This window comes from Malaya genurostris, chromosome 2 (genome assembly GCF_030247185.1).
Source record: "Malaya genurostris strain Urasoe2022 chromosome 2, Malgen_1.1, whole genome shotgun sequence".
In the NCBI taxonomy this organism is placed as follows: Eukaryota; Metazoa; Arthropoda; class Insecta; order Diptera; family Culicidae; genus Malaya; species Malaya genurostris.
The window spans coordinates 55,792,073-55,818,286 of record NC_080571.1 but is presented as its reverse complement, the minus strand read 5'-3'; the positions used below and the strand labels follow the sequence as shown (position 1 = coordinate 55,818,286).

Genomic DNA, 26,214 nt, shown 5'->3' with positions numbered 1-26,214 from the left:
AGTCTCCAACAACGAATTTTGCCGTTCATTCGATCCCTCGACCATCCCGTAATGTTTTGGACAGATTTGGCAAGCTGTCATTACATCAAAGTCGTTCAAGAATGGTATGCAGAGAAAGGGGTCCAGTTTGTTCCGAAAAACCATAAAAAATTATTTCAAGCAAATTTTAATACAGTTTACCGAACGCAATGAATTAAAATGCGTTTTTTTTTAATTATTATAATGGCTACCATTTAGTTCGAATAAGACACTTTCCAGAAAAGCAAGAAAAAAGTTTGTGCCTCACAAGTACCGGCAAAAGTTCTTCCGAATTCCAGCTGCTCTTCGTATGAGCACAGGCTCAACTATACCCATTTTTTTTTAATTGAGAAATTGTACTCTACTTATTGATTTAATATTATTGCCCGGGAAAATGTACGGAAACTTTTAATCGACACTGTATTTGTTTTTCTTTGTTGAATCACAACGAATACGGTAACCGATATGAAATCTTTACTTAACTTTGTGACTTGTAGTGTGTCATTTTGACATTTTCATTGCCAAATTTTGTTGCGGTGACTTCATGGTCACCATCATAATGAGACTTGTTTCGTTGTACCTATCATACGACCATTATGCAGCATAGGATTTATTCTTTTCATGAATAGGTTACAGATGCTACTTGGGTTACCGAATTTCGTTCAATTCGGGCCTTTGCGGCCAGTATTTTCGAAATCCGGTATCAGAAACCAATATCAGTAAGACCTTGGGTTGGTCATCAATCATTGAAAAAAAAATTGGTGCTCAATGTTTTAGTTTGATACACAATTTATTCGATAAATTATCAAGGGCTTTTGACATCTATGTTACAATGAGCAGCGGTAAATATGACCAAAATATGACCCTAGCATAAAAATAAAAGTTTTTTAATATAGGAAACAGAAGATTGTGATTAAAAAATACGAAAAGAATAAACGCTATAGTTCAACTCAAATTCATTTTAATAAAACTCAACATCACATATGAAAATACATTAAAAAACTGGAACCAATTATCGTCGGAATCAACTAAAAGGAATAACTATCTCTGCAAACTACAAAAACCGATCACATATTGTTTCCAAATAATTCAAAAACATAATCTTTAGATCAATTCCTTAACCTTGAACTTGAGCAAAAAACTTTTAATTCTGCGATCCACTGTGCTATGAATTTCATCGTTGGTCTGAACATATTGAAATAATTGTGTATCCAGCAACTAAATAACAGCATATCAGCATAACAAATCACATTACACTACAAGAGGACGAATCTTGGCCCAACTCTTCTAGTATTTTGCAATACAACTTGAAGCGACGTTTTGCAGTCGGATGATTACGACTATTTTCCAATTCTCCATTTATGGCCTTGGTGGTAAGGTAGAAGTCGTTGAACGGTTTCGCTTTGGGACGCACCTTCTTTTCCCAGAACCAAACCGATACCCTCATAGAAGTGGTCGAATCTTTAGACACCAGATTCGGGTTCTGCACCAAACGGTCATCTCCGAACAAAGCCTTGGACGCCTGACGGTAGTTATCCTCCCAGGTCAGCTGAATATACCCGCGGCCGTAGTAGTAACCGTACGGCGCGTTTGTGTGTGTCTTTTCTTCACGATACTGAAAGCCACCGCTTTCATGGAAAAGATGAGCAAGGAACATGCAAGCCTCCTTAGGATCACTAAATGATGCGTTGATCTTGTCGGTAATCATAGAAGCTAGGCTCTCTTTGATTCTTTTGTACCCGCAGGCAGACAGACAATCGTTCAGCTGCGATGTCGTCAAAACGTTCGATTGCGATGAATCCATGTCTCGGAGATGACCACCCGTACGACTGATGTGAAATAATGTGCCAAGACAATTTATATACCGTGTGGGTCCAGTCTTATCTTATCTCATAGTGTCAGTTGGTATTTTCGCAAATCTGTGAAGTATTGTATCATTTCGGCAGATGTATCATCGGAAAATCGCTTTCTTTGGCCGTCCACTGACAATGACTAACGATTGGAGCAGTTTTGATGTCGATTTAGATTTTTTTAAGAGTGTTGTTTCGCCTCTTTCAGTGATGGTATAAAATTTTTAACACACTTTACCCTACAATTCCGAAATCGAAAGTCGGATCCAAATGAAATTCAGTAGTTTTGTTTAGAATCATAAGGGAATTAATTTAAATTTTGGTTTGTAAAAAGCAGTCACGCCATCTTTGCAAAAAAAATAGTACACTTATTTCCATTTTTGCACATCTTACCCCATAACTCCGGAACCGCAAGTCCTATCCAAACAAAATTTTGTATGAAACAAAAGACACAAGACCTTTCATTTGAGTCTAAGTTTGTGAATATCGGTTCATCCATCTCTGAGAAAAGTTAGTGCACTTCTATATATATATATATATATATATATATATATATATATATATATATATATATATATATATATATATATATATATATATATATATATATATATATATATATATATAAAATAATAGCGGAAAAGTGTGTGTAGCTAATGTTCTCTGGTATGCGTGAACCGATCTACAAATGATTTTTTTTTGTTCGAAAGGTGACGTTTAAGCGGAGGTTTTAGGATATAGTACATGAGGAAAATCCTTCGGGACAGTAGAGAAAACTAGAAAATCGATTCGTTTGGAATTGGAAATTTTCCACTCAATGCATTCTAGATCACCGATGATTGTTTGACGTGTATGGAGTTGTGAAATGTTAGCTGACTGTAGAGCTAAATATGAATACTAGATTATCAATAAAAACGTTTGGCGCCAAACGAGCTGATTTGTGCAAAAATTTTACTGAGCCTACTTGATTCACGGGTTTTCGAATTACATGTACAATTCAGTAAGGGCGCCAAATGAACAACACACAGGTTCTAATTTTCGATATATAAATTTGGGTTCAATGCCGTCAAGTCAAATTATAGAACAACTATAAGAAAAGAAAGTGATTTATGATTCCTTGTTTTCCTAATAATCCAGAAATGTGAAACATTACAATATTGAACACGCTTTACCCTAACCCGGGTGAAATTCAGGAATACCGTATGGGACCGTGAGACCTCTCACCTAAATCTAAGTTTGTGGAAATCGGCCAAACCATCGCTGAGAAAAGTTAGTGAAATCCCTTTTGGAATATATGACCACTATTTCCGGTGATTCCGCAACCGGAGATCGGGAGCCAGGATAGCTGGAATCGGTTTGTTTAGTTGCCCACTGATAATGACTATCGATTTGTGTAGTTTTGAAACCAGTTTAGAAAATTTTTTACGGCTTTTGTTTCGCCGGTTTACAATATTGAACACACTTTACACTATAACTCCGAAACCGGAAGTCGGATCCGGATGAAATTTCACAGTAGCTTCAAAGATAATATGAGCTTTAATTCAAATCAAGATTTGTGAAAATCGGTTCAAGCATCGCAGAGAAATCGAAGTGAGTTCTATCTATGGAGTTTTTCATCACCACTTTCGGTGCTTCCGGAACTGGAAAAGGGGGGGAGCAGTAGACTTTTTATCCAGACTACCCGAACAGGCCGAGTCCTTACACCCTATTTCAATAGTCACTAGACAGCAAAAGCGTCAACAGCAGCAAGCAGAAAAAAATGAACTTGCGAAGCGGAAAGACGCGGAAAATAAAACAACTTCCCCAAAACAACTTAAAGACGAATCAGGCAGGTTTACATTATTTAAAAATAATGACAAAAGACAGAATTGAATCCGCACATGGACGGATTAGAAAACATCGATTTTGGATGGGACCAAAAGGAAGATTTGGGAGCACTCTCATATTTCGAAGAATATGAAATATGCATAAATAACAATGATATCAAATTTGATCTGCTGAAATGGTCAAAACAAAAAACTAACGAAAGCGACTTTGATGGTACTTTCGTAATAATAAACAGTAGATCAACATATAAAGAACTAGCCGAGCTGGTAGAGACGGTTGCATCTGCGGGTTAATCTATCGCAGATACACTTAAATGCATTAAAAAAAACATAGACCCAACTAATAGAAAGAACAAATATGATAACGAAAACAAAAAAAAATTTACGATGCACAAAGATATGATGATGAAAAAAAAGAGAATATGATGCACAATGCGATTATGAAAAAAAACGTATATACAAATAATAGAATAGCCAATAGATTACGAAATACGTATAGAAAAATAATAATAATAACAATCATAGAATACAAAAATGATTACACTAAAGGCACAGAATCATACAAAACGATTAAAAGTTTTTTTTGAGTCCCAAAACTGTGTGCATGCTCGAAAAATAGTCGTCGCAGAAGGAAGGATGTCGGTAGCTTAGCCAAGCTACCTAAGAGAACGAGAGGGTGTGATCGGATGCGGTGGCAAGTTGAAGACAAAGGGAACCGGGGAATCACCAAGATGTCAGAAAGAAGAACAGCGGAGATGAAAAATCGAGGCAACAGAAAATTTACGAAGAAGTTTACTATGGAAGACGTGATAACAAATCAAAATAATGGCAATGCTACAAATTGCTACATCAACAAGTACAACTGATAACAAAACCAGAAGGAAGTAAACGCAGTCAACACAGTTAAAGATGACTTGCGTGGGTATGCCACAACGTTACAAATTGCTATCCCATATTTTATTCAGTGAGCACCGTCAAAGCTCAACTGAATACCATAAACAAACATATGAAAATCAAAGTTTATTAATACGTGGAAAACTAAAAACACTACGAAGAAAACAACCACGAGATCAAATGAAATACATCAAGGCTGCTAGGAGCCTTAACACATTGTACCCAACGAGAAGCCATGATGAGAAGCAACAATACAGAATACCAATACATGACTAATCAACGAAGAAGCTTCATCACATTTTCACGGAACTATTATTACCACTGGCAGTAATCTCAATGATGCCCAAAAACGCAAAGGATTTAATGATCAATTTTCAACTTTGCCCAAAGAAGCGAGTACCTAAACAACGGAAAGCCCTAATACGAATCACCAACACTGAAGAACGAGCCATTAGGAATGAGAACGACACGGAACCCAGAGTCCGAGACTAGCAACCGTTCGATCACCCTACAGATAAAGCAACAATAGAAGCATACCATGGGACAGGATGGCGTCAGAGGAGAACACACACACGAGGACCACCATAAGGTTAGGAAATTAAAAAAAAGCATATGTAAAGAGGTCCGGCAATAGTAATTATAAATACGGAAATTTGTGATCCAACTACAAACCTCAATGTTATAAACCAACGCATTCGACGTGATGTTCACCCTTCAGGTAACATCAAGCTAAGTAAGTAAGGGGGCATGCAGCGCCCTTAGCAAATTTTCCTTCGAATTTGCTAGTATTGTAGAAAAAGTAGGAAATTGTGAAGGAAACTCTCATATCAGCGTAGCCGCAACCTTCGTGTATAAACTTTGTTATAGAAGCGTGCACATTTTCGAGCATTAGTCATCGCAACGATGTTTAAGAAATTTTGTTTTTAAACCATAGACAGTTCCGAGCATCAGTCAGCGCAGCAATGTTGTAAAAACAAAGCTATTTTTTCACGGACACTGGTCACTGCCTCTGGCATAGTGGCAGTGGTCTCGGCTTTCGGTAGAACTTCGGGAGAAAGTCGAATGAACTTTCTACTTAGAATCACAAGCTCGGCTTGTACTAAAATCTTCGGGCTTCACCCGAAAGTAAATGTTAGGAGCATTAAAAACCCATAGTTGGGAAGAATTACGAGGTAGTCGGTTAGTTAGTCAGTCTTAGAGTGTCCGTTAGTCTCCTGCGTCGGCCCGTGGACAAATTAGTTAGTCGGTTCCAAATAGTTGACGGTAAATAGCCGTTAGTAGTGTAATCCATATTTTTGGCACATATCATCCTATATCTCCGGAACCGGAAGTCGGATCGGGATGAAATTCAATAGCAGGCTATGGGACCATGAGACCTTTCATTTGAATCTTAGTTTGTGAAAATCGGTTCTGCCACCTCTGAGAAAAGTGAGTGCATATTTTTGTCACACACACAGAGACACACACACACACACACACACACACACACACACACACACACACACACACACACACACACACACACAGAGAGAGAGAGAGAGAGAGAGAGAGAGAGAGAGAGAGAGAGAGAGAGAGAGAGAGAGAGAGAGAGAGAGAGAGAGAGAGAGAGAGAGAGAGAGAGAGAGAGAGAGAGAGAGAGAGATTTGCTGAGTTCGTCGAGCAGAGTCGAACGGTATATAACATTCGGCCCTCCGAGCCTCGGTTATAAAGTCGGTTTTCACAGTGATTTCATAGCTTTTCTATATGAGAAAGGCAAAAAGGGCATATTCACATATCTCGAAAATGACTGCATTTTGGAAGTAGGTTCCTTATCAGTTTTCATTGAACCGTTGCTTGGAGAATAAAATTTCATTGCTCAGATACATTTATTCCTATAAAAACATCGTTTTTCGAAAGATGTTAAAAAATTTTCCCTCGCGAAACTTTTTTATTTATTATCTCTGCGTCTTTAAATTTGGTTTGGATTTAGTATTCAGCAGCATGAACTGTCAATTGAAAAACTTACTAGGTTCTACAAAAGATCCTACGGATAATTTGAAAAAATCTGGGATATACAAAATCTCGTGTTCTCATTGTGATAAAATATATATTGGACAAACAAAGAGAACTCTAGACATCCGTTTCAAAGAGCACGTCGCTGAAATAGCGAAAGCACCTAAAGAATTAGAGAAAGGACTACCACATCATTTCAAGTCAAAAGTAGCTGAACATGCCTTTTCTGAAGATCATGAACTCACTACCAACGACATAAAAATCATAAGACAAATTTCCAACCCATGGAAATTAGACACAGCTGAAAGTTTAGAAATCTTCAAAAATAACTCCATTTCTTTATTGTTGCCCTCCGCTGACAATCAAACTACCGTTTTACCCGTCTGTTACTACCTGTTTCTTCCCGTTTTTACCCGGTGACAATAAGACATTTCGTATAAAAGGAGCAGCATTACAGCATTCTTTCAAACAAACTTATAAAACCGATACACTGAAGAAGGATGTAAGTAACATTCCGAAATACGCGTAACTGTATTGTAACGTTTGTTATGCTTCATTAAAGTATAGTGACTCTGTGAAAGTGTAATAACGTGACAGTGAAATAGTGGAATTAAATGGTACAGAAAAAGTGAAACTGTTGAATACATTCCACTAACAGCTCCAGGTAAAAATAGCTTTATTTTCGATTTCACGAAAAATCGTAAGATTTTCTTTTCAGTGTATGTTATTTTAGAAAGTTCAATTGATTACCTACAACTTCTTCTAAGACAAATTTTCAGTAGAAATTTGAATATAATGTGACCAAAAACACATACGCCCTTTTTCAAAAATTAGTCTTGAGTGAAAAAAATCTCGGGAGAAGTGAAAAATACTTCATTTGCTATATCGATCACACATGTAAAGTGAAAATTTCTATACGAGAAAGGCAACTCGAATTCACATTAATAAAACACAACATCACATTTAAATGCACTTCGAAGTATTATAAATCGGAAAACCGGATCCTACAACCAATTATCGTCGAAATCCACAAACCACAAAACTCGATCACATCTTAAATTGGATATGCTCTTCAAATTATTCAAAATGGCAGAACTAAAAACTTCTTGAACTTGAACTTTTAGTTCTGCCATCCATTAGGATATGAATTTCATCATTGGTCCGAATATTTTGAAATAATTCTGTATCCAGCAACTAATTAGCAGCATATCAGCATAGCAAATCACATTACACTACAAAAGGACGAATTTTGGCTCAACTCTTGTCGGTTGTCGCGGTAATCATGGAAGCTTGATTTCGTCATACTCGCAGACAGAAAGAGAGAGAGAGAGAGAAAGAATCATTCAGCTGCGATGGTGTAATAACGTTTCATTGCGATCAACCCGTGTTTGAGATCACCACCCACAATTCATGTACCGTCTGGGGTCGAGTCTTATCTATCTCATGTCAAGGCACCACCAACTGATTTTCGCATTTCTGTGAAAGTATGAATCATTTCCGATTTGCTAAAATCGCTTATTTACTGTTCCCAAAAATAAAAGTCTACGTAGTCCCCTATTTTATTTGGTTTAATTATTTTCATTTTTTTAGACGTTCAACTTCGAGTGCCAATCAATTCATCTAGTAAAATCGTGTAAATCTCAGAATTACTTCGCGAATGGAAAACACTGTACATTATTAGGGTGTTAATATTTTGGAATCATCTCAAATTTCGAAAAACGGTAGTGCTCAAAAGTTTAAAACCTCGAAACAAGTCCCTATGTAAAATTTGAGCTAAATCGAAGTAAGTGGGACCGGGAATAGAACCGGCATTCACCCCGGGCGGCAAACCAATCCTTTGGACTTTTTTTTTGCTCGACCAAGTCTTTCCGGAGATGGAGTTCAGCATTTTTTTTGTTTTGCATTTGCTCACTAAACCAACGATGAGGGCGATAAATGCCCCGGGTGCCAAATTTTCTCGGACGCCACGGAATCAGATAATATACGGATTTCTTTTATGTTCATTGAAAATTCCATACTTTGTAATAGTGGCGGAAACTTCGTAGTTTTGCACTACACATTTATTTCATTTCCAGAGCTTTAGCCAAACTTTTTGACGTAAATAAAACACTTCATTGTCTAGCATTCGCGAGCCAAAGGATAAGCATCTAGCACCTGAGCTACCTTGCAATACAAATTGTAACGTCGTCTTGCAAGCTCACTACCAGGAGGTTCCAATGCTCCATTAATAGCGCCGGTTGTGCGGTAAAAATTGTCGAACGGTGCCGCTTTGGGACGAACTATTGTTTTCCAGAACCAGGTAGATACATCCATGCTAACTTCCGGGGTTCTAGATACCCGATCCGGGTCATTCAACAAAACACTTTCATTGCCGTACAAATATTTGGACGCTGCACGATAGTTGTAGTCCCAGGTCAACTGTATGTATCCTCGACCGTAGTACGGGGGGTAAGGTTGTCCTGCACCACGACTTCTCTCTTCCCGGTACTTAAAGCCGTTGCTCTCGTGGAATAACTGAGCAATAAACATGGCCGCCTCATTGCGACTGCCGATTGATCCGTTGATCTTTCCAGTGATTGTCGAAGCCAGACTATCGCCCAGTGCATCGAATCCACAAGCCTGGAGACAACGATTCAATTCCGATACTGTGATTCCTGCCATGATCCAAATACGACTGTGATTTATGTTCCGTTTCGAGCGTATTTATAGTGTGTGGTGTTTTCTATCTCGCCCTTATCTTATCTCAAAGTGTCGTCAAGTAAGCTCTAGCTTCTGACCTTTTGATTCCGCAGCGAAAGTATTTAGTTTCAGTGGACAGTACAGTGAGCAGAATTCAGTGCAAAAGTTGGTCACAATTCAAAATCAATTTTCCATTTCCCTTCAAAATGTCATAAATTCTCTGAATCTGACTTCCGGTTCCGGATTACCCTGATTCTATGCAAAAAAAGGTGGGTGGGTAATGTCAGAGACATAACTGGATGTCGTGAATACGAAAAAACTGACACGCTCCCATCACTTTTCCGAATATCAGTCAGTTGATTGATTGTATGAATTGTGCAAGCTTTCTCCTTTTTCACTAATAGAGTTTGAAGCGATGCACCTACATTAAAGTACAGATTAGTTACATTAAACAGCTACTATTCTACAACTATATATTCCAAACTTGCTAACTTGAAACAATTCCTTTTTAATTTGCTGTTGTTTATTTTTATTGAAACTATGAAATTCGAAGATATCAGTTCTTCTCGAAATTTCAGTACGAGACAATTGCAATGACCTGGTAATAATAAAAATACAGATTAATCTATATATATATATATATATATATATATATATATATATATATATATATATATATATATATATATATATATATATATATATATATATATATATATATATATATATATATATATATATATATATATATATATATAAAATACAGATTTACCTGTATATATGGCAACTAGAGATGGTCGGGTATCGGGTATTTTACCCGAAACCCGACCCGTACCCGTACCCGACGGGTTTTTGGTCGGGTACGGGTAAAAATTTTTATTTTCAATCGGGTACGGGTCGGGTACGGGTAAAAAATTTTACTGCTCACTCGGGTACGGGTCGGGTACGGGTAAAAAAATTCACCGCTCACTCGGGTACGGGTCGGGTACGGGTAAATTGTTTTTTCGGATCGATTACCCGACACTTCACAGAAATATGTTTACACGTTGACGAGATTTTTTCATTGCAAAACAGTTCTTCCGAAAAATAATCAATTTGATTCAAGGGGTTTTGACATTCGCGCCTAGGACCAGACCTGTCAACTGTCATCTTTTTCATTTTTTTCTTCATTTAAAAAAAGTATCAATCATAGTTACGTGAAAAGGTATGTGAATATTTCCCGCCCTACTTTGTTTATAACATATTTAATAAGACACACTGCCTTAGCTCTATGATGTTGCGGTCGGAATCTACTTTTCACGTAGGTTTTGATGGACTGCCATTTTAAAGCTGTTTAATGCACAATCCAGTAAAAATTATTTGATTCATATACTGCCCATACTCGCATATCAGTCCCATATCGATTTTCGCCAATTTTGAGTTAGCTTGAGGAATGGAGTCTTTCCTCAATATACTCTCAGAAATTGCAATTAAAGTTGAGGGTTTGTTCAGTAAAATATAAAAAAATATCAACTCATTTCTGTGTCCCATATGCTAAAGTACCCACATATCAGTCCCATTCAGTGCAAAATTTCAATAATTTCATTTGTTGCAATATTGGAACAGCAAAGGTTTATTACCGATATTTCATGTAATAATACCAAGATTTACCATTAGGGAGCAAAGCAAAGTCTTGGCATTACATTCCTTTCGTGGAATTTGGCCTTTCTGTTTCAACAGACTTCGCAGCCGAATCTTAGCGTACAGAATCATTGCATGGCTAGTACTATGGATCCTACTGACACTAAGAATCCTTCCAGGTCGGGGCTCGAACATACGACAGCTGGCTTGTAAGACCAGCGTCCTATGCATTGAACCGCCAACCCGGGACCAGCATTAGGGAGCACAATAAATAAAAAAAATCGGAAATAAACTTTTGATCGTCTTTTTCTCAACATGCCGATTTTCCATATGGGACTGATATGCAAGGATGGGCAGTATATAAAATGTAGTGTAGTACTCATATCACATTCAGATACCAGAAAACTGTTATTTTAAATATTGGTTGGAGATTTTCAAAATTTTCATAAAAATCATTAGGATTCTTACCATAAAAACATGAACATTTAATTCAGAAAATCTGCATAGAAGTTCTTCTTATTCTGCACTTCTGGGTGGTGTCACCTCACTTGAAATGACACCGATTGATGGCACAGCAAGTTGGGCTATATTGCTAGTTAATTTTCGTTTCTTTTCACTGGACAACAAGTGAAAATCTCGATGCGTGACAACGTGGAGTCGCAAAAGTAAGGGTGAAAATCTTTTCTCGCGAAATACTCAAATTTTCACCGTGTTCACTCGTTGAGGGTTCCACCGGTTCAATGGCTGTAAAAACCACCAGCTACCGATAACATCGTGGGTGTGGGTTTGTGAGGCTACAAAACGGGCATAGTTGACAGATTAATTTAAATCAAAATCATAATTCATTTTGCTTTGTAGTAAAAAATTGTAACCAAAAAAATTTCCTACGAATGTTCAAACTACTTACACTTGAAGGACTCACTGTTCACCATGTTCAAAATTGAATTTTTCACACCGGGAATACACGTACATTGTTTGATTCTTTGGTCAATTCAAGTAAACGAACTGATAACACACTATTCATTTTAGGGGATGTTAGCAAAACATTCATTTTCGTCACGTGTAATATTCAATTTGACATTTGGAACTATTTTACGTGATTTTTCAAGTGATTCGAATGTGAATTTTTATTTGTGTGTCAAAATAATGAGCACGCTTACTTGTGGTTCTAAAGAATTGGATCAAAAGTCGCACTGTTTCGTAAAAACTATACCTACCCAAAATTGAATACAACGGGTATTACGACATTTTGGGTGAATATACTTTTCGAAAAATTTGAGTTGATATTACTCCCTTTTGTTCATATTTGTAAATTAGTATAAAGTACCAAAGACATTGAAAATCTACAGGGTCCGCCATCTAACATTTATTTTTGAACTAGCGGTTATTTCGACATTGGTAACCTCAATGTCACTTCTGATTTGACAGAAACTTAGTTGTATCCTTCCGCTGAACGAAAATGGTTTGCATGATTAAAAAAAAGTTACATTACATTATTCATGCTTCACATTGTATTTATATGTTTAAAAGTAAACAAGCATTTTAATGTATTTTTCTTACCAACTAGAGCCTGATACGGCTCGATATCTAAAACACTTTATTTTTTCCATACTGAATTTTGGCAAAATTTTTACTACTCGTTCGGGTCGGGTACGGGTACAGGTAATTTTTAATCGGGTACGGGTCGGGTACGGGTAAAATTTTTTATTTTTTTTCGGGTACGGGTCGGGTACGGGTAATTTTTTTGTATTATTGATCGGGTACGGGTCGGGTACGGGTAATTTTTTAAATTTTTAATCGGGTACGGGTCGGGTACGGGTAATTTTTTTTGCTGATCACTCGGGTACGGGTCGGGTTCGGGTATAAGAATTTCTATACCCGACCATCTCTAATGGCAACCCTGATTCGCATGGCAAATTTTCACAAGACCCTAAAGATGTGTTCAACATCATCACTTTCGCTTTCGCATTGCCGTTCGTAATTGAATGTGTTAGTGACGGTACAAATTATTTCCATCTCGATGAATCTTTTGGTAGGAAATATTGAGATCTGAGATTGGTCTCGTGTGTGTCTTGTTTCGGTAACAGTTGCTCGATGCTCGAAGAATGGTAGGAAAACGACAAAATTCAACTAGTTCTTTAGGATGATCTTTAGCACTTAAAAGTGCTTCGAATGGGTCTTGCTGGACTTTTTGGCTGCCTTTCTACCGGTTTTCGGTGCCATCGTGCTGACGGTGTCTCGTACGTTCAGAGTAGCTGGTTTAACTTAAATGACGCTATTTCTCGCATCACATTTCATTTTATACCTGCTACTGGCAACGGTGTACGGACAGCCTCTTTGCTAAAATTCCTTTCCTCTTCGCAGAACGGGAAACAGTGAGACGACAGGTCCTCTATGTTGCTCTCGTGTATCTTGTTCCGGGAACAGTTGCTCAGCAAATGGTAGGAAAAATGAACCACACAACTGTACTATGTACAACAGTGTACTATTGAAAAACCTCAATGTTTTTTTTTTTTTATATCATTTATTTTACCCCGGCTTTAACCATTTTAACCTCAATGTTGTTGCAATACACGTTCAAGTTGAAAATTTTCGATTCTATTGATAGTTAGATTATATAAATCCTTCTACGGATCACTGAGCTATGAGCTTTCGAAATACGAGAAAGGCAAACGCGCCTTATGACGCGCCTCTTTGACACTCGTTTTTACCAAACATTTCAGAAAAGTTTAATTTTGAACTATTTGAGATAATGTCACACAACTGAAAATTTTATCGTAAAATTGTGATCATATTTCCGATGGCATGTCGCAAGAAGTATGTTAATTCATTAGATACAACAGGAGATATTCACGTTCAAAAACTTATCACTCTCTCAGAGGGTAAATTTTGAAAAGGCACCCCATAGTAAAATAAGTCCTATTTTACGACAAAAAAATGTATATAAGTGCACTATTTTTTCTCAGAGACGGCTGAACCGATTTCCACAAACTTTAACTCAAATAAAAGGTATAATTGTCTCATACAAATGTCCCGAATTTTACTTCGAATTTCCTTGCCGGTTTGGAATAACAGGGTGTTTAGTGTAAAAACTCCAATTTCAAATTACTTTCTCATTTTTCTCAGAGATGGCGCAACCGTTTTCAGCAAACTTAAGTTCAAATAAAAGGTATTGTGATCCAATGTAAAACTTCCAAATTTCATCGCATCCCATCATTTCACTGGGTTCAAATGAATGATCTTATGCTCTAAGCATATTCTTCGGATTCAACAAAAATTAACATCGTCGTTTAAAGTACAATGTCAAAATCGTATTAAATCATCCAAATTTGAATAACAACTAAGGAGTGTATCGATAAGTAGTTAGCAACATTCAAACACAAACATTCGTCCCAGACGTCAGATAGGATATGGCACCTAGTGTCACATAAATAGTGTGGACTTTGCGTCTGCTTAGCGGTTCAAATTGAACTGTTAGGCAGAGATGGCGGATCAATTTGAACTGCTTTAAGCACTGATGAGCCGAAGGCGAAACGCGAAGAAATCGAAACATTCAAACAGTTATTACTCTGAAACGGCCTAATTTTTTGCAGCGTGTTTTGCGGTGACATGTTTGTTTACATGTCAATAACAGCTGCGCAATCGATTGGTTTCGGTACGGTTTATCGTTTCAATGATGAGTCGAATTGATCCGGAAACGCGAAAGAAAATTCTGCACACTTGGTGCTCAGAAAGTGGTGTCACGCACAACGAAATTGCAAAACGGGTGAAAGTACACCACACCAGTGTCAAAAATATTATCGAGAAGTTCGGTAAGACCCTTTCCATGAAGGATTTGCCCCGATCCGGTAGGAAAACTGGTCCCAGCCAGCCCGGCCGGGACTTAAAAGCGGTTGAGTACATCTGGAAAAACTCATCGGCGTCGACGCGGGATTTGGCCAAGCAGTTCAACACCAGCATCGGGATATTTCAACGGATCAAAGTTCGGAACTCTCTGAAAAAGTTCAAGAAACAGAAGGTGCCCAAAAAGTCCCTGATACAGAAAGTTCAGGCCAAAACAAGAGCGCGAAAACTGTATAACCGGATTCTACAGAATAAAGACGGATGCATTCTGAACGACGATGAAACCTACGCCAAGGAAGACTCTCGAGCGATGCCCGGACCGCTATATTATACGAAATCGGTGTACCAAGACCTGGACGACGCTGACACCACGGTGGCGATGAAAAAGTTTGGGGAGAAGGTGTTGGTCTGGCAAGCAATTTGTACCTGTGGTTTTCGGTCATCGATTTTCTTCACGAAGGGCACAATTAATGCCAAGGTGTACGAGGAAGAATTATTGAAGAAGAGAACGCTGCCACTGTACAGAAAACATAAGGCTCCTCCTCTCTTCTGGCCGGATTTGGATTCAGCCCACTACGCCAACTCCGTTCTACAGTGGTTGTCAAAAAATAATGTACAATTCGTGGAAAAGGACATCAACCCACCGAACTGCCCGGATCTTCGGCCAATTGAAAGGTATTGGGCAATTGTCAAGCGGCACTTTCGGAAGGAAGTGTCCCAAAACATGCAGGAGTTAAAAAAAAAACTGGACAGCTGCCACCAGGAAAGTCACAAAAGTAACTGTGCAGAATTTAATGAAGAATGTCAAGTTCAAAGTGCGAGCGTTTCACAGAAACTAGGATTTTCTTCAATATAATCAGTGAAATGCATAAAAATGTAATTTTTCTACAATATATCGAAAACTGATGTCAAAATATGTTTTTTTTTTCGCTTTTCTATTCAATAATCAATGTTGCTAACTACTTTTCGATACACTCCTTAGAAGAGTTTCTCGGGTTTCAGTGAAGGAAGTACCTACAATTAGTGGCACTCTCTTCATTTTATCACGGATGGTCTTACCGGCCAGAGAACTGTTTCATTCTGTAGGTTATACTAGTTAATGAACAAAGAATCTCCAAAATCATTTTCGGAATTTAATTCTGAATCCTTTGAAGCGTTTTCTTCCTGGTGGAACAACAACTTGACCAAATTGGTACTGCATAAAGCATGGCTGGGCCGAAAATTTGTTTATAAATTAATATTTTGTTCTTTAGACAGGGCTTAGAATTTCTGTTTTAAAGAGGATATAAACATGTAATATATTTATTACACTTTGTGATCCTTGAAAGTGAGTTTTTTGTCATACGTCAAACCTAAGCATTTTGCTTGATCAGACCATGTCAATTTGATAATGTGATTATTGTTCGGATTAAGAAAAGAAGTTCTTGGCTTATGAGGAATGATAATTAATATTTTGCAGCATTTGGTTTAATTTTCCATTTTGACAGATAATCACTGAAAACATTCAAACTTCTTTGTAGGCGACTGCAGACAGATCACTCTTAGATTTCTACCTGTGGCTAACAGACTTGTGTCGTCACAGAATAGCGATTTCTGACAACCAACGGGTAGATTTGGAAGATCAGAAGTGAAAATATTATACAAGATTGGAGCTACGCTCGAACCCTGCGGAACACCGGCTCGTATGGGTAGCAATTCAGATTTACAATTCTGATAGCTAACCTGAAGAGTGCGATCAGTTAAATAATTTTGAATCAAATAAACAGGAAACTGGAAATCAGACATTTTTGCTATTAAACCTTTGTGCCAAACACTGTCGAATGCTTTTTCTATGTCTAGAAGAGCAACTCCAGTGGATAACCCAGAAGATTTATTTGATTTCATCATGTTCGTAACTCTTACAAGTTGATGAGTAGTTGAATGTTCATGACGAAATCCAAACTGCTCTGGTAACAAAACTAAATTCTCATTTTTATGAAACATCATTCTCAACAAGATATTTTTTCCAAAAAGTTTACTGATAGAAGAAAGTAAGCTAATTGGTCGATAACTTGATGTTTCTAATGGGTTTTTATCGGGTTTGAGGATGGGAATAACTTCAGCGTTTTTTTTCATCTCTTAGGGAAGTAAGCTAATGAAAAACCTTTGTTGAAAATTTTAACCAAGAGTCTCAAGGCAACATCGGGAAGCTTTTAATAAAAATATAAAAGATTTCTAATTGGATTAATTATAGCTTCGTTGGAAAATCTGAATATTACAGGAAGATGATTTGAGTCAAAGTCAGCATGTGTAATCGGTTCACTACAAATGTTAGAACCCGATCAATTATAGAGGGGGTTTTAACGAAGGGAAACAAGTCGGATTACTGGGATAAAGAACTGTAAAGTAACCAGTAGATAGTTTACTATGAAGTATTTTACCATTACTATTATTCTGTCTACAATTTCACTGGACATGCTGTGCATTTAAGTCCGCTATAACGAAAAATTTCGATCGATATCTTGTGAGTTTTTGCAAATCGTCTTTAAAGAAAATTAAATATTACCCGGTGCATTGGAATGGCAAGTATGCTCCAGCGATAAAATAAATTCCATGAATGGTTTCAATTTCGATTCCCAAGCTTTCAATTACTTTAGTATTGTAAGAAGGTAAAATTCGATGTTTGATTTGCAGTTGGACGAAAATGGCAACTCCACCACTCATTCCAGTAAACCTGTCAAATCGATGAATCACATAATGTGGATTGCTTTTTACACTAGCAATATGAATTTTATGAACTTTAAGAAAATTATAAAATTGATCTTCTTTCGATTCTAAAGATCGAGCATTCCAATTTAAAATGTTTTAATAATTATTAACCAGCATTGTTGAATTTCAAATTCATGATAATATTGTTGGCAAATTGTCACCCAACTTGAAATGCTTGAAAATGTGATAAAATCGAATTCATTCGGATGATCATTTGAAAAAGCTGATCTTGTAGGTAGATCATTTCATTTTCCGTTATATCGTCTCAATCCATTTCATTTAAAAAAAGCGAATGCCATTGAAGGATTACTGGTAGGTAGTTGTCTACCTGTTACGCTAGTGTAACTGTCATTAGAAGAAGATGATGACGTGGTCGATCTACCTGCTAATAAATTGTTTTCGTTAGTGTTCGTTGTGTTTTTGTTTTATTTTCGAAGAACTAAGTGCCTTCAATGACGTGGCAAAAATGAATCACTATTTCTCATGATTACACCACTATTCTATGTTGAATGACTTCATGGTTAGTAATGATCACTTTTCACCTACTCAATCAACGATTGAAAACTTCTAAAACTACCCGGTAAGCAAAAAAACTTTTCAGAAATATTAGATGAAAATTTGCACTTAATTCACTTGATTGCGCTTTGTTTTCATCTCATTTCGTATCGCAAGGTTGCCAGGTTTTCTCGTAATGTTGTGAAAAAATGGTAAATAATAGGATGAATAAAAATCCATTAGGATGAAATTAGGAATAGAGTAGTGAACATTTCAGAAGTGTTTTAAAATAAAAGTATAATTTCCAAGAAATGTGGATCGATTCTCAATTTGAAGCAAGGCGAATTAAGCAGAAATATAAAATATTCATAGTGATTCTAGTGGCATCATCCGATTTTTAAAGTAACGTCCTTACAAATAAGATAAAATAGCGAGCCGTTACCTTTCGAAATCCATTAGTTAGTCTACTGTCTCTGTTCGATAGATTGGCTTTAAGAGTACGATGAAATTTGAAGCATTCGTTTTGAGTTTTCGTGTTGTGCTATAACGGAAGAATTGCACAATTTTAGAAATATTTTTTCTGTCGAAGCAAAAGTATTGTATTCAATTTTATCGAAATTCATAACCCCAGAGTTCTTTGATCAGAACCGGTGCCGGCCAGGCCCGAACTTAGATCGTCTAAGGAATTGGAAGGGATGTTAGTCCAACACTTGTTGTTACTAGAGGCCGTATATACTACTGCGCACTCCACAAGTGTCACGGTAGAAGGATATTTGTTAGTAAAAAAATCAGTAATGGTACTATTCGCGCGCGCGACTCAGTACGTTCCGGTTTCAAGACGCTCGGATGCACCACTAAACTCACAGACTTGCGAAGTGAACGTTTCAGCAATACCCGAAACTGAAGTCCCGGGAAGTATTGATTCATATTTATTAATCGTGAAAACTGAAGGAAAATTGGAAATACTATCGCGTAACGAATAAAATCTTCCCTATTGAATCAGCTATTTGGACAAAATAGTTGATTCAATGGAGTGACATATTCTAAACAGTATATCAAATCATTTTAAGTCACCAAACAAAGGTCCACAGATTTCACGCGCTTCTTATTTATTTATTATTTCCACTTTATTATTTTATTTATTTATTTAAATGATTATATTGGTAGATCTGGGCGGCCGACTGTCGAGATAAAATTATTTATTCATCAAACAAAGTATTTTCCTACTATTTATTCAATATACTGATATATTTTATCTCTATTATTAACGAACGTTGCAAAAATCTGATAACTTAAAGGAAAAAGAAACTCCTGCAATTGTCGCCTTTTACGACATGGAGGCAGGAACCCAGTGGATCTTTTCTTGGTGAAGTTTTTTCCGTCGGATTCCACGAGACATCTCTGCTGGTACTGTCCGGAGAAAGATAATAGTACACAGTTGTGCGGTTCTAAACCATAACTTCGTGAACGTTACATTATCGGTAAGTACATTTGTCTCCGTCTTTTGTCTCTATTTCGAATATGGCGATTTGTCAGCAATAAAAGTGTGCGTAATTTTATCCTATTACCGTGGTTGTGTTCAATATTTTCAGTTGAAATCGTTGAAGTGTTTAAATGTTTACTGTGATAGCCGGGATAGTGACGTTAAAAATCAGAACAAGACAAGCTCAAAATTTGCCTTGGAACTGTTAGGATGAAAGTAGCTGAAGAACCTAAAGTTTAACTGTAAAACAAACCAGGGATCATAGAGCGATAGTCGAAAATGAACAAATAATAAAATATAAATTCAAAAACAGGTTCTCGGTAATCGGTTGCCTAGAGGTTGAGAAAAAACGATAAGTTCAAAAGCAAACATTTCATTAAAAATTTATCAGTGAATTTCGGCTAGGATAAATCAGACGCCTATTATGAATAAGCTACCATACCCATTTATCAAGATTGTTCTTCTAAAATAATTGTTCTTGATATCGCGATTCGATGTACGATTTGGGATTCGGTTGATATGTAATTGATCGGCATTCAAATAAGAAAGAAGTGCGAAAAACATAATTCACAGAAAGCGCCGTAACCCCGTACCGAATTTTCGAATTCAAGATCGGTTTATTTTAAGCGTTTCCGAATCTGGTTTACAGCAAATGAGAATGACGGAAATAGCAGCTTAACTCCTGTACGGCAAAACGTGATGACGTTCAGTGAGGTGAGATAAGAGAATGGCAGAATTTTGACATTCATATAGAAATGCATTGTTCTTGGAATATGAACTCGCACTCGTAGTGGGTGGTTTGAGTAGATTAAGTTACGCGATAACATTATCTTTGAAATATGATGCAAGTGAAAAAAAGCTTATATTTTGGTGATCCCTTTCTGATTAGTTACTTTTATTCAATGGAAATCAAGAATTAATACCTTACCGCGAATAGATAATCTTTTTCTATTTTTCTCAATTAGTGTCGGTTTCGGTGAGAATCATTGCTCATCACCTGCAATGGCAAAACATCATCAGTGATTCATTTTTTGTTCAGTGTTGTGTAGATCCAACTATCCTAAACGGCACAATTTATACCACATTGATTACGAACTGGGCGAGGTGGTAAAAGACACCAAATAGTAAACTGAGCAGAAGTTTAAACATTTATTTCAGAGAATCTTCGAATTCGATTCACAAACTTGAAATAGCATCTTATCATGTTAGATACAGTTAGAAGTCTATGTCTCTAACATTACCCACCCGCCGTTTTTCTTTTTTCGGCGCTGGTAAGTAAATTTCTGTTCTGTGTAAAATAAAATTACTTTTATTTTTGTTAATCGTGATTGTTCATTGGGGCAGGTTGGACGAGTTTTGTGCGGGGTTCGTTGGCCGAGTAATAATTTAAGCTTAGAGCAAAGTGCACTCGGATATTCGATAGATTTTATTCTTTTTTTTTTTTTGACGGAATTTATTATTATGCTAATCTTGAATATCTTATTATAAGAAAAATATAGATGAGAAATAAGTAATGAAAATAAATTAATATTATTAACAAATGGAAATAAGACATTAGAATATGGATGGAAATTGTCGCTAAACAGATGATTCCAATGCTTTATGAATGAAATGCCATCAAAACTTTCAGCATTCAGAGTTCCTGGTAGGATTTGACCCAGCTCCGAAAAAAAATCGTCCATCAGTATAGAATCTGCTGCAGATATAAAGACTGTCCCAGAAAGCATGGACGCACTTTGGTTTCGCTGTAAATAATTCACAAGTGTTAGATATTCAAATTTTATTCGATATACTGATAATATTAGACTACAACAACATAATATTATTCTCAACATTTGCTACTTAGCCATTGTAGACTAGCTGGCGCATCTTCTTGCGAACGTTCCTCATTAAATTCCGTACAGACTTCTTCGCGATAAGTTTTGACACTTTTTTCCAATCTTTTTCGAACTGTTGAATGGTTTCGGCTGCCGAGATATGTTTCCTAAGATGTGCCTTCGTTAATGCCCAAAATTCCTCAATTGGTCGAAGTTGTGGGCAATTTGGTGGATTCATGTCTTTCGGGACGAAAGTGACATTTTTGGTAGTATACCATTCTACCGTTGATTTCGAGTAGTGGCAAGAAGCAAGATCTAGCCAGAAGACAACAGGATCCTTGTGGCTCAAAAGAACTAGTTCTTTTGAAAGAATTAATGACCAATAGTTCCTTTTTTGAGAACGGTAGTTCTTTAGTTCGTAGATCTTTTTTGATCGCTCCATCTTTTTCGAGACTCCGAAGGAAGCGAACGGTGTCTCGGTTATTGTCATTCACGAAACAAGAGAACGAACGAACGGCTCTCGAGAACTAGTTCTTTTAATAGAACTCTGGAACACTAAACGGTTCTTTGAAATGAACTGTTATGCCCATCTCTACTTCGAATCATGGGTAGAAGTCGTTTTTGTAAACATTCCTTGATGTATATTCCGCTGTTCATTGAAGCAGTGGTGATGGAGGGTTTCGAAATCTTACCGCAGCTACAAATTGCTTGCCAGACCATAGCTTTCTTACCAAATTTTTCGATTTCAATCAATGTCTCGGACTGATTTAACACTTGCCCTTCTCGCACCGTATAATATTGTGGTCCCGGCAAGGATTTGCAATCGAGTTTCACGTAGGTTTCGTCGTCCATGATTATGCAGTTCAAATATCGAGCAAGAATCGTGTTGTACAGCTCGGCCTGATCGATCTTGTTTCGGACTACGTTTTGGTTGTTTCTGCGTCTTATAGGTTCGAAGATTCAAACGTTCTTTAGCACGAAGAACATTTGACTTGAAGTGCCCACTTTTTTGGCCACATCCCGAACTGAAACCTCCATATTTTGCTCGAACGCCATCAGTATACGTTTCTCCAACTGAGGGTTAGCAGGACCTTTTTTTCGACCCGTTTTCGGTTTATCCTCAAAGGTGTTATCCTCACCGAACTTCCTGATTGCATTTCGCACGGCTTTTTCCCTTACTCCTTCCATTTTTGCAATCTTTCTCAGTGACAGTCCGCGTTCTGTGCACCATTTGTACACAATTTTTCAACGTTGTTCTGCTGAAAGTCCGCGCATTTTGAAACGAATAAACAACTGCACCAGTGGTTAGAGAAAAGTGTAAACAATAGGACGCAGCCATAAAAATTGACAGATTCTGAACCATTGCGAAATGGCAGCGGTTTTTGGTTGCGTCCATACTTTCTGGGAGGGTCTTAAAACCATCGTGAAAATGTCAAACCTATCTCCAAAGCGAGTGTGCGAACTAATTCGGAGGAGTGTCAAGGTCGTAAATCGCGAACTGGTCCAAAATTTGACCGATTGAAGGAGGAGCAAAATGAATAAGTAGAAGCGAAGCTGAAATAGTTCACAAATGCTGCTGAAACTAAGTCCAAAATAGTTAAAAATACTAGAAACCAAGGAGGGGACATTCAGGGGTTAGCCAATTTTTTTGCTAAGGCACATAACCGTTTTAAATTCAAGGAGGAAATTTTGTTGCTTATTTTATTCACTAATAAAAGTTTTTCATTGACGCATTTGGTGTGTTTCACATATTTTCTCAAACTCGGCTCTGGAGTTTTTTTCGCTTGTTCATTCAAAAACTTCCTATTTTGTGAACATAGAAATATGAAACCATCGACAGATATATGTATTTAGTCAATTAAAACATATTCGTGAAACGTTTGAGAATTCTAGAATTAAAGTTTATAATTCGCTTCTAAGTGAATTTATGACTTTTTCTTATACAATTTTTTTATTCAGGCCAATTTTCGTACAAGCTTTACGTGCCTTGAATGAGCCATGTTTTTATTAGATAACATAATTTTTTTACCGTTGGATCTCGTTGTCCCCCTTTTTCTAGGGGGAGAGGAGCTTCCATTTTTATCTTGCGATGATTGAGGGACACTTTGTCCGTGGCTCGTGTCGTCCTCCATTGCCACATCGGTGGTGTCGTTGTTGGTTTCCGTTTTTTCTTCGTTTTCCCTGTAATTCGCATTCTTGGGTTGGTTGTTAGATGCTGTAGATGCGCCTTGTTGTGCATTAATTGCAGTTGCTGGTTGGTTTGATGGTACAACAGGAGTACTGCGCTTACTAGTTTCCGTTGTTGTGTGCTTGTCCTTGTTTGAAGATGTCCGTTTCAGTGCAAAGTTTGCCGTAGTGTGCAAGTTGTTCACAAAACTGACATGTAACCAGTTGATTTTCATACGTAATCAGCGTTTTACACGGATGTATCCCGTCTTGGTCACAAATGATGTAAGATGGAATTGCTTTACGTACTTGCATACGTACCACTCGCACGCCATTCCGGATACCCGGGAAAAAATTCCGCCATACTTCCCTTTCGATGGAAAGAACTTCACCGTACTGCGACATACTTTCCCGAACATACGCATCGCTGGTCTGCGGGGGAAGGTCATGCACGCGGACTTCTATGGCATTGTCCACCATGTACACAGGGATTTTATATTTAACATTATCATGATCAACACTGTGCACCCCGTTATTAACCGAAGCAAATGCAATTGCATCTCTTTCACGTTTGAACATAATGTACACACAGTTAGACGACTTGTTGAATTGAATCTAACTTACATTATTAACGATTAGATGCATTCGTTCCTTAAGCAAGATTTCAATTTCGGTTGCTGCTGGTCTAACTTTGCAGCGCTTGAAATCAATACAAATTGAATTTGGCCTACACTACACTACACTTTTCACTACACTGTATTGTCTTTGTTTCTATCGTCTCGACCGTAAGCAATTGTCGACTGTGTCGGATGAGATGCGAGCACGAACTGGATTCATGACTTGATTATCTCCAAAGTAGGGCGCGATTTCAAACAAATATTTATCCTAATGCAATGAAGCCCCAAAATCAACCTTTAAAACTCAAACAGAAAACGAGTTTTGATGTGATTGGGGCAACTGATCATGCTGTTAAATGTAAATGGATTTCAACAATCTATGGCTTATAACTATTAAATGCGAATACTGCAATAAATGGGTGCATTTTCGAACTTTACTTTTCTGTTATATTAATTCTTAGAGCCGAAGTAAAGACATTGTATTTGATTATATTTTGTTTTGAATTCGTTGATTGGAAATCGAGTGAACCGCAAAATACGAGATCATGGCAACTATACTAATAAGATAAATGTTAGTAAAAAAACACCTCTCGACCAAAAACAGATTTGCCTATAATTTGGAACCGTACCCCCGAAGTGTAATTAGAAAAACATGAAAAAGGTTGTACTGTTCAATGAATGGGTTTCACTGGAGACCATTGTAAACTTTGGAAGCTATCACACTGTGTTGGACAGTTGATGCGCTCGATGCAGCGCACCGCTCTGGAGTCGCTATGCGCCACATGGTGGCGCTTCGAAAGCTGCGTAGTTAGAGTACATTGATTACGAAGCTTTCATATTTTGAGCATCTTCCAAATATGTTCATATGGAGTGCTTGAAATTGGATTTCACTGCAAAGTATTAGTCAGAGCAGAAGCGAATCATTGCAGTTGGAAGCGCTAACTTCAGTTCTCTAGCAGTTTTTTGTTTCGATTATCTCTGTCTCTCTCTTTCTCTCTTGTTGTTCCGATATTCTGAACATTCGACTATAGAGTAAAATCTACAGATTTTTGAGTCATATGCCCAGGTCAAATATGGTCACAGCAATTAGACATTGTTTCAATAGTTCCGAATGAACATAGTTTACGTCCTTCGTCTTTTCCTACATTTCGAAGGGATTTAGACACTGCGTAGTCCTGCCTGCTTGCCGTTATCAACTAGATGAGAAGGATCTCACAAACAGGCAGGTTAATGTAATGAATTTCGAATCATGCATCGAAAGCAATGTTTATTTAAGACCGGACTATCAGTAAGACGAAACAAGCATTGAAAAGGAAAGCGTAATAAAACAAAACCAGTATAAATTCTGTGGATCTCTGAGATTGCATATCATTCACGAAAGTAAGAGCTCCTGGAAACAGTGGTTGCCTCGACAAAATTGGAAAATATCAACTAAATCAAGGTAAGTTTAGTCGTGAATAATCAATCAGTAGTTATTGATAGAGGCTTGCTTCCAGAACTTCCGTTCGACACCCGCAAACTAGTGAAAGGATTCAAAATGCCGTCGGACAAAGAAATAGCCTCGGTCGTAGCGGAAGTAGTAAGAGGTAGTGCCACGGTCGCTGTTGCAGGAGTGTTGGCTGGACCGCCTGCCGCGATTGCAGTAGGAATCCAAATAGTATCTAAATTTATCGGGTCTTGTATTGATGATTGAATCGATGAAGGCAATATTTACCAAATTCCCGAAAAAACACAAAATTCACTACGAATGTAGTGTACGAATGTAAGAATAAAAAATTCCAGTTTGGTTCAATAAATCTTGTTGCTACAAAATACACAAAGCGATATTTGTTTTTCATGTGCAGTAAAATGAGCATTTAGATTCTTTTTTTGACTGTGATTTGTTTAAGAAACGTTTCTCTTGGTTGGTTATTCTCGGTTGTTTTCAAACTTGAACTGAAAGTAAATTCGTTCGAAAGGGATTGATGAAAATGAATCATTTTTCTTGGACTATACATACAAGTGGTAGAATGATTTATTAAAAAATATCTAGTCTCAGCTCGTGGTTACATTTTAGGGCAATAAATAGGCAGACATATTGGCCAAGTATGGTGCTCTCGTTTTGAAGTTTTGAAAGAACGCTCGCCATCTAACATGCCTCTTGAGCTCAGGATGGTCTGGGTCAGT

General features: G+C 37.4%; 4 protein-coding genes across 5 annotated transcripts in view; 1 reads left to right on the top strand and 3 right to left on the bottom strand.

Annotated features, from left to right (window-relative positions):
* LOC131432449 (actin-histidine N-methyltransferase) overlaps nucleotides 1-26,214 on the bottom strand; it is a 359,207-nt gene that overhangs the window by 243,827 nt on the left and 89,166 nt on the right. The gene's annotated exons all lie outside the window — the stretch shown is intronic.
* Nucleotides 1-26,214, top strand: part of LOC131432448 (uncharacterized) — a 215,411-nt gene that overhangs the window by 117,961 nt on the left and 71,236 nt on the right. The window lies entirely within an intron of this gene.
* On the bottom strand, nucleotides 974-1,834 carry LOC131432451 (uncharacterized). The gene has a single exon (XM_058598740.1). The coding sequence runs from the start codon at nucleotides 1,820-1,822 to the stop codon at nucleotides 1,265-1,267; it is 558 nt and encodes a 185-aa protein (XP_058454723.1). The 5' UTR covers nucleotides 1,823-1,834; the 3' UTR covers nucleotides 974-1,264.
* On the bottom strand, nucleotides 8,617-9,381 carry LOC131432452 (uncharacterized). Its single transcript, XM_058598741.1, has one exon. It carries the CDS (start codon nucleotides 9,239-9,241, stop codon nucleotides 8,699-8,701), a length of 543 nt encoding a protein of 180 aa, XP_058454724.1. The 5' UTR covers nucleotides 9,242-9,381; the 3' UTR covers nucleotides 8,617-8,698.